The 12618-nt window shown below is 45.3% G+C and overlaps 1 protein-coding gene across 2 annotated transcripts in view; it reads left to right on the top strand.

Moving 5' to 3' along the window:
* REEP1 (receptor accessory protein 1) overlaps positions 1–12618 on the top strand; it is a 130265-nt gene that overhangs the window by 104548 nt on the left and 13099 nt on the right. For both annotated transcript variants that reach the window (XM_051974390.1, XM_051974389.1), the window contains 2 exons: positions 766–943; positions 8782–8817. In XM_051974390.1, the coding sequence (XP_051830350.1) occupies positions 766–943; positions 8782–8817 (214 nt within the window). The remainder of the gene's footprint in view (positions 1–765; positions 944–8781; positions 8818–12618) is intronic.

The raw sequence follows: 12618 nt of genomic DNA, 5'->3' as shown, positions 1-12618 counted from the left end.
ATATATCTAGTGATCTGTCTAGTTATATACCTATCTATCTAGTTATCTATCTATCTATCTAGTTATCTGCCTATCTAGTTATATACCTACCTATCTAGTTATCTATTTAGTTGTATACCTGTCTAGTTATCTGTCTAGTTATATACCTGTCTATCTAGTTATCTGTCTGTCTAGTTATCTATCTATCTATCTAGTTATCTGCCTATCTAGTTATATACCTACCTATCTAGTTATCTATTTAGTTGTATACCTGTCTAGTTATCTGTCTAGTTATATACCTGTCTATCTAGTTATCTGTCTGTCTAGTTATCTATCTATCTATCTAATTATCTGTCTAGTTATGTACCTATCTATGTAGTTATGTCTGTCTAATTACATACCCATCTATCTAGTTATGTACCTATCAATCTGTCTTATCTATCTATCCTATCTGTCTGTCTCTCTGTCTATCCATCTATTTTATCTATCTATGCTCTCCCCTTCCTTCCATCTTTGGGAACCTCTTCTTTTTATTTTAATTTAAAATTTTTTAATTGCTTCAGAGTTCCAGTCATCTCCTTGGTTGTTCTCCTTAAGCTATATTCCCTTCCCATTTAAAGGTCTCCACCATGACCCAGCAGTGAGAGCCCAGATCTCATCCCCGCTAACATTGTAGACCTGCATCTCTCCAGAGTGCTGCCCTGATCCCCAGGAGCTCTGACCCCCAAGTAGACTGCCTGGCTCAGACTACTGACCGCTCCCTCCTTGTTTCTCTATTGAATCCAGGGACAAGGTGCCTTATCTGAGAGGCTCCGGAGCTTCAGCATGCAAGACCTCACGACTATCCGCGGGGATGGGGCCCCCGTCCCCTCTGGCCCACCTCCCTCAGCCACCATGCGGACCAGCAGCAAACATGGCCAGCCCAAGATGTCCAGAAGTGCATCTGAAAGTGCTGGAAGTTCAGGTAGGTGGCTCTTCTTTTTCCTTCCTGAAATGTGTTCCTTCATCTCACTGGCTGGAGGTTAAAGTGGTCCCTGGTGAAAGGGAGCTGTCCAAAGTCCGACCCAGCGGCTTGCTTTCCAAATAAGCCATATGATATGGACGGGGGATGAGGAGTCCACTCAGAAGGTCAGGAGGCAAGGACCATCACTGGGGGGAAATCACTTCTGGAAGTCCTCTGGAAATGCTGTGGACTAGAAAGGCCTCACTCAGCTTGGGTTTGTCTTCCCGATGGACAGAGAGGGAATAGAAGCGTATTGGATAAAGCTGAGAGGTCAGGAGAGGAGACACTGAGAAGCAAGGCTGGCCTCTGGCCAAGATGTGGCTCAGCCAGCCATGAAAGCTTGGGCTCCTCTCTCTGAGCATCCCAGACCCGTCCCCTGAGGGCTCCACTCCCAAGGACCAGATCCCTTTGGGCCACTCCCACCTAAAGAGTCTTCCCATTTCCCCCCCATTCCAACTGAACTTCATCTTCCCCCTCTCACATCTGCTCCACACTAGAAGTGACAGCTCATCTGACCAACTGATTCCAGCTGTGGGAGCGAGCCCCTTCCCAGGTGATTTACCCGGACCTTTAGGAGATAACGGGCCTTCCCCCTCTCTGTCCCCCAGAGTTTAAGCCATCAGTGACACCCATAGGGGAATTTATGCAGGGTTTTCAACTCCATCGAGGAAGGCTGTTTTGGGGGAGGGGTCCTAGTGTGCTCCTTCCCAAAGAATCAGATCAGACGCCGTGTTTATGAGAAGTACCGTGGGTCATCACAAAGAATCTCATTGGGGGAGTCTCCTTTTCTTGATTATGCCTTTGAAATCTTCTCTGACCCTTCTACTGTGGCAAAATCCTCAGCAACTTAACTATGTCTCTATGTATAGTATGTATATATTTCTCTCTATACATATATAGAAAATCCTCACTCAGCTCCCTCTTCCCTTCTTTCTCTGTCTCTCTGTCTCTGTCTCTCTCTGTCTCTCTCTGTGTCTCTGTCTCTCTCTCTGTCTCTGTCTCTCTGTCTTTCTGTCTCTCTCTATCTCTGTCTCTCTCTGTCTGTCTCTCTCTCTCTATCTCTCTCCGTCTCTGTGTCTCTCTGTCTCTCTGTCTTTTTCTGTCTCTCTGTCTCTCTGTCTCATATATATATATATTTATATGTGTGTATACAAATGTATATGCACACACACACACACACACATATATATAAATTTATTTTTTTAATTTTGGCTTTTTGGTCTGAAAATGTGATTTCCCCAGGAAGGGACCTCCTAGTGTGTGAATTCCCTCCTCCACTGCAGATTGTCAATCTGCCGGCAAATGAGAGTTTTGGGGAGTTGTCAGGGGAATTAAGACCTTACAGAGGCTTGGCCACAATCGTGTCCTCAGCAGAACTTGAGCTTTTTAGACCAGGGCTAGCCCTCTACCTGCCATGCAGTCTCTCGGTTCCTGGTTTACTACAGGGCACGTGTAGCTCAAAGTTGTACATCCTTTCTTTGAGGGCAGAAGAAGGGAAACGTTGGCAGATTACTGGTGCACACACAGCAATAATAATAACGGAGGAAGCGCGCGTTTATATTACACTTTAAGGATGCAAAGGGCTTTCCAAATGTCTTTTTTTATCCTCTTAATAACCATGCTCTCATAACGAGTGGCTAGCTGGTGTAGTGAATGAATTGTTAGTCTCAGAAACTTACTAGCCATGTAGCAAATGACTGAATTTCTTTGTGCCTCAGTTTCCTCATCTGTAAAATGGGGATAACAATAGCCCCTCCTCCCTAGAATTAAATGAAATAATATTCATAAAGCATTTGGCCACCTTTAAAGCATTATAAAAACGTAGCTGCTATCCCCATTTACAGATGGGGAGACTGAGGCACAGAGCAGGTAAGCCAGGATCTGCCTGAAGTAGGATTCGAGTAAAGGAAGTCGCTGACTCCAGGTCCAGCATTCTAATCATTAAGCTGCCCAGCTGTCTCTTCCTTGTTCAGGTGTTGCCCTTTCTTGCCCAGCTTCCCGAGACGTCTGATTTCTCCTTCTGGTCCCACTGCTTTGTCTACCTACCCCTTCTCACCCACCTTCTAAACCAGCTCCCACAGCAGAAAAACCCCAAGTGGGGGTCAGGGACACCCAACTTCTCCTCCCTCCTCCCGTTCTTTACTAGCTACGTCACTTAAATTCTCCATGCCTTAGTTTCCTAATCTGTAAAACGGAAGTGGGTTCTTAAGAACATAGAGCCTAAAAATAAATAAATAGAAATTTTAAAATTAACAAATTAGTGGATTTAAATTTAGGTCTTTGAGTCAGTTGAGAGGATCCCCAAAGCCCCTTCTAGCTCTGATATTTTGTCTTTATTATCCCCAGCATCTACCATAGTACTCGGCCCATAATAAAAATACTTTAACAGATGTTTGTTGATTGACTGATGGATATATTATTACAGATAGTAGCAATAGCTAATATTTATAAAACATTTACGATGTGCTAAGAACTTCACAATTTACAATCGCATTTATTATGTTCACTCCAATTTTGGGAGGTAGGTACAATTACTATCCCCCTTTTACAAATGAGGAAACTGAGGCAAATCGGGGTTAAGTGATCTGCCTAGGGTCACACAGCTAGGGAGTATCTGAGGCTGGATTTGAATTCAGGCCTTTCTCAGGCCTGGCACTCTGGCCACAGGTCTACTAGGCAGAGACCCTCTCAACTCCCCACTAATGCTTATAGAATAATAATAATTATTATTATATTATATATCAATATTATTATTATAACTATTATAGAATAATAGTTAAATAATTAAAAGTATAGTTTACATGTCTAGAGCACTTTAAAGTTTACAAAGCTCTTTACAAATATCTCAAATACAAATATTATCCTCACGACTATTCTGTAAAGAAGGTGCTGTTTTGACTCGCACTTTACAGATGAGGAAACCGAGGCACTCGGCCCTTAGGTGATCGCAAACTTCTGACGTGGGATTCAAACCCAGGTGTGCTATGTACACTTTGTTCCTCGGTGGCTTCATGTGCCAAAAGGCTTCCCAGAGGCTCAGAGGGAGCTGACCCGGCCGCTCCGCCGAGCCGTCTGGCATCCTGGGAGCTCTCTCGGCCCGCTGGGCAGCCGTCCCACCTTGCCCTAGGTGGGGAACCATACAAGGGCAGGATTGCTTGTACTGGCAGCAGCCCAAAGCAAACCCTCCCTGCACTGGCAGAGCCGGGGCCGGGGGCAGACGCCCAGCCTCCCTAGGGTGCCAGGCTCCCGGAGGTAATCCAAGGGGTTGGGTGAGACCCAGAGGGCTTGTACCAGGCTGTGCCCTGACCACGAACCACAGTCCCGAGGGGTCTCAGGCTCCAACAACTGATCCATCCCCTGAGGAAAACTATGGCCCAGCAGGGTCACCCAGGGGCCCTTTCCACATCAGCACAGGGCCCCCATATGAAGTGGGGGCTAAGCTGATTCCAGGTCTCCCGCCTGGAAGGTTCTGAGCTTTATCCGGCCAGGCTGCTTCAAGGAAGCGAGGAAGTGACACACTGGATGGAGGGCTGCTCTGGAGCCAGGAAAACCCAAATTCAAATCCAATCTCAGACACTCACGAGCTGTTTGACTCCAGGCAAATTACTTTACCATGGTCTCAGTTTATTCATCTCTAAAAGGGGGACTAGTGATAGCAGCTCCCTCCCCAAGGTTATTGTGAGCATAGAACTAGAGACTTTTATAAATCAATTGGCAATTTATTTAATAATACAGATTTGTACTTGTAGTAGTAGTGATGTAGTAGTACTAGTGGTATAGTAGTAGTGGTGGAGGTAGTAATAGTGATAGTAGGACTAGTTAGGAGTGGTGAAGGTAGTAATAGTGATAGTAGTAGTAATAGTACTAATAGTAGTGGTAGAGGTAGTTATAGTGATAGTAGTAGTACTACTAGTAGTGATGATGGTGGAGGTAGTAATAGTAGTTGTAGTAGTCAGGATGATGGAGGTAGTAATAATGATAGTGATAGTAGTACTAATAATAGTGGTGGAGGTAGTAATAATGGTATATAGTAGTAGTGGTAGTGGAGGTAGTAATAGTGATAGTACTAGTTAATAGTGGTGGAGATACTAATAGTAATAGTAGTAGTAATAGTACCAGTAATAGTGGTGGAGGTAGTAATAGTGATAGTGATAGTAGTAGTACTACTAGTAGTGATGATGGTGGAGGTAGTAATAGTAGTTGTAGTAGTCAGGATGATGGAGGTAGTAATAATGATAGTGATAGTAGTACTAATAATAGTGGTGGAGGTAGTAATAATGGTATATAGTAGTAGTGGTAGTGGAGGTAGTAATAGTGATAGTACTAGTTAATAGTGGTGGAGATACTAATAGTAATAGTAGTAGTAATAGTACCAGTAATAGTGGTGGAGGTAGTAATAGTGATAGTGATAGTAGTAGTACTACTAGTAGTGGTAATGGTGGAGGTAGTAATAGTAGTTGTAGTAGCCAGGGTTATGGAGGTAGTAATAGTGATAGTGATAGTAGTAATAGTAGTAGTGGTGGAGGTAGTAATAGTGGTAATAACAGTAGTAGTGGTAGTGGAAGTAATGGTAGTAATAGTGATCCTATGACCATTACTTCCTTTTAAATTATAAGGCATCCATTCAGATCCCAAAAAACAGCCCAATAAGAGAAAGCCAGTTTTTCACTGTCATCAATGTTGAACCCGTTTCTCTCCAACCTCCGCCCCCCCTCCCCATTCTTTATACATTCTAAAAGGCAACATTATTAGGCAGGAGTGCTGGGGAAGATTGGATCAGCTCTGTGCAAAATTCCCCTTTTTTCCATTTTATTTTTAATTTAACAAGTATGTATCCCTTGATGTGAGACCCTAGTCAAGTCATTTCACCCTGTTTGTCTCAGTTTCCTGATCTGTAAAATAAGCTAGAGAAAGAAATGATCAACCACTCCAGAATTTTTGCCAGGAAACCTCCAAAAGGGGTCATGAAGCATCAGATACAAAGAAATGAACTGACTCAACAACAACAAATTGTCTCTCCTTCTTTCCCCGAGCCCAATTTAAAAGAAATAAAGACAAATAAAACTCTTATAACAAACCATGTTCAAACAAACCAGTTCCCCACATTGACCATGTCTAAAAAGCTGTGTGACACCCTGCACCCTGAGTCCACCACCGTTGTTAGGAATTGGGCAGCAGGCTTCCTCCGCCATCCCGGGAATCATGGTGAATCTTTGCATTGCTCAGAGACCTTCAGACTTGTTTATCTTCACAATTTTGGGAGAATGGCCCATTCTCCCGGTTCTGCTTATTTCACTTTGCATCAGTTCATACAAGTCTTCGGGTTTCTCTGAATCCATCCCCTTCATCATTTCTTATTGCCCAATAGCATTCTATCATATCCATGCACCACATTTTATTCCACCATTTTCCAATCGATTCTTTGCCAATACAAAAAGCTGCTATAAATCTCTTTGTACACATGGCTCCTCTTCCTCTTTGATTTCATGAGGCTTTAGATCTATTAGTGATACTGGGGATGAAGACTTTGGAGGAAGGATTGGGGAGACTGGGGCTCTTGGGTGACTTCAAGATCAACATTTTTCTACCTGCAATTGAAGTCCAATGTTAGCTTGAAGGAAAGGAGCAGATTGGCAAGGGGAGGAAGGACTCTGCTTTAGGAAGAGGGAGGAAAGGGTTTTCTTCCTGCAAAAAGAACTATTAAAGAGTTAAAAAAAAACTGTCCTAGAAGGAGATAAAAAGCATGGCAGAGTCTTTGCCCTCCAGATGCCTCTGTTCACCTGTCCTTCAGGGCCCAGCTCTAGCTCTGTCTCTTTTCTATGAAACCTTCCCTGATTCCCTCCCCTGTCTCTGTAGTTAAAAGACTCCAGAGGTCCCTAGTTTTACAGGAAGGAAGCTGAGGCTCAGAGACTAGGACAGCATGGGGTGAACTTTAGCCCTTTGATTTCCAGTTCAGCTCCCTTTCCACGCCCCCGACTCCCTCTTTATTCCGAAGGCCGGGGTGGTGAGAAGGAAGGGAACCTGGTCCTCGTTGGGATGGAGAAGGGGGCTCCGGGAAGTGGGGTGATGGGACCGGCCGGGCAAGGAAAGCTAAGTCAGCTCCAGAAGTCCGGCTTTGTCAGGCAGCGTCTTGGAGTGGGAGAGAGGGACGGGCGGGCCTGCCCCCGAGCGTGAGTGTCTGCCAGGGCTGGCCAGGGCTCAGGGCGATTTTTAGACATACATGGTATCGCGCGGCCCCGCTCCTGACTCACCCCGTCTGCTGAGAGAGCAGGAGGAGCAAATCACAGGCAGACAGGGCTCTGTGATGGAAGACCCCCCACCCTCAGTGCTCCGAGCAGCCTCTGGGATCTGGATTTGGGCTTTCTCTCCCATGTCCTCTTGTTCCTGCCGTGTCTGTTCAAGGGAGGAATTCTAGGGCTCTGCTTGCCAAGTTCTGCTACTGCTAGTTCATCGCAAGTGGTTCATGGTGGGGGCAGCTAGATGGCTCAGAGACAGCTTTGGAGTCAGGAGGAGCAGAGCTCAAACTCCAGCCTCGGGAACCTACTGGCTGTGTGAACCTGCGCAAGTCACTTAGCCCCAATTGCCTCAAAAAAAAAGTATTAGGGCCTCCATGGAAGGCTCCAAGGGAGAGGTGGGATGTGGAGTGGGCCTTGAGGAACCCGGGAATGCCCATTACCCACTTCTGGTGGTTCCCATGGGCCTGCTGGGGGTGAAGGGACACAGGGTGTAACAGAAAATGCACTAGAATTAAAAACAGAGGCTCAAAGTTCAAATGGAGTCCACCGAGTCGTCCGGGTCTCTATTTCTTGAACAGCAGACAAGAAGGGAGGGCATTCTAGGCCAGCAAGAGGAGAATAATAACAATCATAACTGGCATAAGTAGCACTGATAGTGCTTTAAGGTGTGCAAAGCATTTTACAAATGTTATCTTTCCTTCCCTGGGAGGTAGGTGCTATCATTTCCATTTTTCAGTTGAAGAAACTGAGGTTTCTTCAGTCAGAGGTTAGGCGATCACACGGTAAATAAGTAGATTTGAACTCAGACTTCTTGATGTCCAAGGCTCCATCCCATGAGCGTCCTAGCTGCCTGCTGAGAAATGTGGACATGTGGGGTCTGGGGCTCAAGGGGTTTCATTTATAATCTCAGCTACTCCCACCCCCACCGGCAGAATTTCTTTCATGTGAAACCAGTTAAATACCCCTCCCCTCTTCCCTCTCTGGTTACCCCTCCCCAGGTCTTTCATCTATTCCTCATGTAGCATGAACCCCCCCTCCCCCAATCTGGCGGCCCTCCTCTGCACTTTCTGCGCAGAGAAACCTACAAAACCTTCCTTGATCCCCTCAATTGAAAGTGATGTCTTCATAAAGGACTATGGAGGTCCCTACTTTTACAGAGTGGGAAACTGAGGCCCAGGGACTGGACAACACTTCTCTTTCTCAGTTCCTTTGGGAAGGGTGACTTCAGAGCTTTACAGGCTGGGATTCTGAGCCCTCTCTGGAGGAGGACTGGCTTCCCACAGCCCGCTTTGGGGGGCTTTGGAGGAGAGCGTTTCTGTCCCTCACATTTCCGCGTCACTTTGTGGAAGGTTTTCCAGGGATTTGAAGGAGCTTCCAACTCACAGCCACCGGCTCCTGTGGGTCTCCCCCATTCCCCCGCTCTGAGCCCGCCAGAAAGAGTCAGTGACTTGCCAGGTCAGAGTAAGCTGTGACCCTGAATCGCTCCGGCTTGCCCCTCGGGGTGGGTTCCCCGGCTGGCCCCCGAGCATCACTGACGGCCAACTTGTTCTGTCTCCCTGGCAGTGTGTACCTGCTGCACCTCGTGCAGGACCCGGAAAGGTGAGTGGGAGGGACCCAGGGTCCTGTCCTCCCTTGTGTGGTGGCCCGATGGCTGTGACGCTTCTAACACCATAACCGGGGGCCTCTTCCGGCTGCGTGGTCCTTGTGTTGTGCTTCGTGGGAGGCAGAGGAGTCTTAGTTCTTCCCAGGCCCCCATAGCTCTCCCTTTGGAGAAGGGGCCGAGGCAGCCGGGAAGGAGCTGCCTGGTTTGTCTACCATCCCGAGATGGGCACGAGGGAGTTGAGGCTGGAGAAAGCAGGGGGCCTGAGGCTCTCCAGGCCCTACTGAGGGCACAGAGGATGCCCGCCGGAGTCCCACGGGCATTGGGAGTCTGGGCCGGAGCCCCGATTCCTCCGGGTGCCAACCCGGAATTTCCAAAGCCCGGAGAGCCCAAGAGCAAACCTCCTCTGCTGCTGGGAGACCCGCTCTGGGCCCGCAGAGGCAGCCCAGGTCTCCAGGAGACCCCCTGCGACGCCCCAGATGCTCGCCGTGCGGCCCTGGCGGTTCGGAGCAGTGAGTGGCGCCCTCCGCCAGCCCTGGGCCGCAGCCGGACTCGTTGGCAAACTCTGCCGCTGGAGACGACTTTCAGCCCAGGAGAGCAGGTGGAGGAAAGGTGGGGCTGGTGACGCTGGCCACCTGGGCGGTGGGGCTGCGATCCGGGGGGAGAGAAAGACCTCCCTCCTTTCTCCTCTGCTGCCCCTCCCTCCCACCCCCTTCCCTTTGTCCCCCACCTTCCCCCCTACCCCCACCCCACTCCTCTCCGTGGTGGCTGAAGGGCCTGCGGCTCCTGCATCTCACAGGTTTCTGCGAGTAATTCTTTCTCAGCCGGTAGAGGCTGTTTCCAATGAATTTGTCTGAACGCATCACGGGATACATTTTTAGGAAAATCTCGTGCTTTCTGATCTTCCTAAACACAGCCTGTGACCCTGGGAGCTGTGCAGCAAGTCTGGACTTGAGGAGAGTCTGGTCCTGCAATAACATCTTCCATGCAAGAACTCCCCCTGTGGAGACTCCCGCCCCCAGTCAGATCTGTGGCTCACCTGGGGCTGGTGCAGACAGAGAGTTTCCTGGGCCCAGGGAGGGGATAAGTGACTTTCACTCCAGAAGCATTTCACATGTGTGTGTGTACATAGGACACATATTTATTATATTATATATATACAGACCTCTCTTTCATTTCTAAATATATGCCCTTTTCCCTTTCCAGAGAACTATCTGAGAGCTATCATATATATCACATACATATGTATGTGTATATACACATATATATTTATTATATTATATTATGACATTATATATTTATATTTATATATATATATATATATATAGACCTCTCTTTCATTTCTAAATATGCCCTTTCCCCTATCCAGAGAACTATCTCCTGTAACAAAGAATTTTTTAAAAAGAGGGAGGACAAGAGAGAAGTTCATTGAAATTAAGCAGCTCGGTAACTGAGTCTCATAGTAGATGCAGTGTTCCCCAGAGGTGTTCCCCCGTCTGCAAAGAAGGGGAAGCATTATATTTTCAGGTCTCTTTGCCTGGACAGCTAGGGGGTTTGGGCTTGAAGGCAGAAAGGCCTGAGTTCAAATCCAGTCTCAAATATTTATTAGCTATGTAACCCTGGGCAAATTATTTACATTTGTCTGCCTCAGTTTTCTTGACTAAACGAAATAGAGATAATAACAGCACTTATCTCCTAGGGTTGTTGTAAGAATCAGAAGATATAAGTGTAAACTTTAAAGTATGTAAATACTGGCCACTATCATTGTCATCATCTTTGTCAGGGTCAAACTTGGTTATTATAATTACACAACATCCAATTATCTTTGTTTTTTCCATTTATATTGATGGAGATATTATGTATCTTTTCCTCTTGTTTCTTCCCTCTAAATTCATAAAAGGTATATATTTCTCTGGATTCTTTATATTTATTATTCCTTATGGTGCAGTAATATTTCCTTATATTCTACTTAAATTTGCCATTTTTCCATTTGCTGCCACAAAAAAAAAATGTTGCTATGACTATTTTGATTCAACAAATATTTATGTTCAGTTGATTTTTCAGTTCTGTCAAACTCTCTGTGACCCCATTTGAGGTTTTCTTGGTGGAGATGCTGGAGAGATTAAATCATTTCCTTCTCCAGCTCATTTTACAGATAAGGAAACTGAGGCAGACAGGGTAAAGTGACTTGGTCGCCCAGCTAGAAATGTCTGGAGCCGCATTTCAATTCAGGTTTTCCTTGACTCCAAGCTGGGGCGCTGTCCACTGCACCGGCCCATTACTCCAGAATATAATGAGTTCCTCCTCGTTAACTGTCTTCAGAAAGAGATTTGAAAACCACTTGTCCAATATCCCTTTCATGTGCGGGTTAGACTGGATGGCCAATGAGGTCTTAAATTTTATGACTGTCATGGACGCTATCTGTCAAAAGTTTAGGCTCCTAGAGTGGAGAGGAATTGGGAGAATCCTTTGATGTCCCCTGGTCAAGTTCTTTGCCTCCCGGCAGGTCAGGAATTAGAGCATTTCAACAGACAGTCAGTAACTTAAAAAAAAATTATTAAAGCTTTTTATTTTCAAGACATATGCATGAATAATTTTTCAACCTTGCGTTCCAAATTTTCCTCCCCTTCCTCCCACCCTCTCCTCTAGATGGCAAGTTATACAATGATATGTTAAGCATGTGCAATTCTTCTCTATGTATTTCTACAATTATCGCCAGTCACTTTTTAAAAAGCTCCCTCTCTCTTTCCCCGAAGAAATATTACAGGCTTTCCCCCTCCCTTATGTGATAGTTTCTGCCTTCTGGCCTGGATTTTAAAGTTTTCTGGTCCCTACCCTGTGTGTCTGTTCCAGACAGTTCCAATGATCTTGGGATGAAGAGAGCCATCTCCACCCAGAGAGAGGATTGTGGGAACTGAGGGTGGATCACAACATAGAATTTTCACTCAAATTTTTGTTGTTGTTCGCTTGCACTTTGTTTTCTTTCTCATTTTTTTCCCTTTTTGATTTGATTTTTCTTGTGGAGCAAGATAATCACATAAATATGTATACATATATTGGATTTAACATATTTTATGTTTAGCAAATATTGGATTACTTGCTATCTAGGGGAGTGGTGGGAGAAAGAAGGGAAATTTGGGACACAAGTTTTTGCAAGGATCAATGTTGGAAAATTATCCATGCATATGTTTTGAAAATAAAAAGATTTAATTTTTTTTAAAAAAGTGATGGCCCAAGTCTTGGAGGGGCAGAATCTCCCCTTTTGGGGAGAGATTAATTTGAAAAAGCAGAGTGGACTGGCTTTGGAGCCTGGGCTCTGGGAGTAAAACTAGGTTTTCCATCTTAGCTGATTTGTTTTCTTCCCTCCTTCCCTTCCCCCATCCTTTCTCTTTTTCCCTTTCTTTCTTGCCTTTTTCCTCTTCTATCATTCCTCTGGACCAAAAGATGCTTTGATGATCTCTTGGTTTAGAGATTAGATTTTTAATTTTTTGTATCCTGATGCATGTAGAAATTCCTAAATTCTAGGAGGGTTTTGGTTTTGAGTTCCAAATTCTATTCCTTCCCCTTCCTCTTCCTCCTCCTTGAGATAATAGGAAATCTGATATAAATTATATATATATATACTATCTTGTAAAACATTTCCATATTATAATTTTATGGAAAAAAACAAAAAAATCAAGAAAGAAAAAAGGAAGAAAGAAAAAGAGGAAAAGAAAAGAAAGGAAGAAAGGAAAGAAGAAAGAAAGAGAAAGAAAGGAAGAGGAAAAAGGAGAGAGAAAGAAAAAGAAAGAGAAAGAAGA

The sequence above is a fragment of the Antechinus flavipes genome, chromosome 2, assembly GCF_016432865.1.
Source record: "Antechinus flavipes isolate AdamAnt ecotype Samford, QLD, Australia chromosome 2, AdamAnt_v2, whole genome shotgun sequence".
In the NCBI taxonomy this organism is placed as follows: Eukaryota; Metazoa; Chordata; class Mammalia; order Dasyuromorphia; family Dasyuridae; genus Antechinus; species Antechinus flavipes.
Note: the sequence above shows the minus strand (reverse complement) of the source record. Positions and strands in the feature narration are given on the sequence as shown.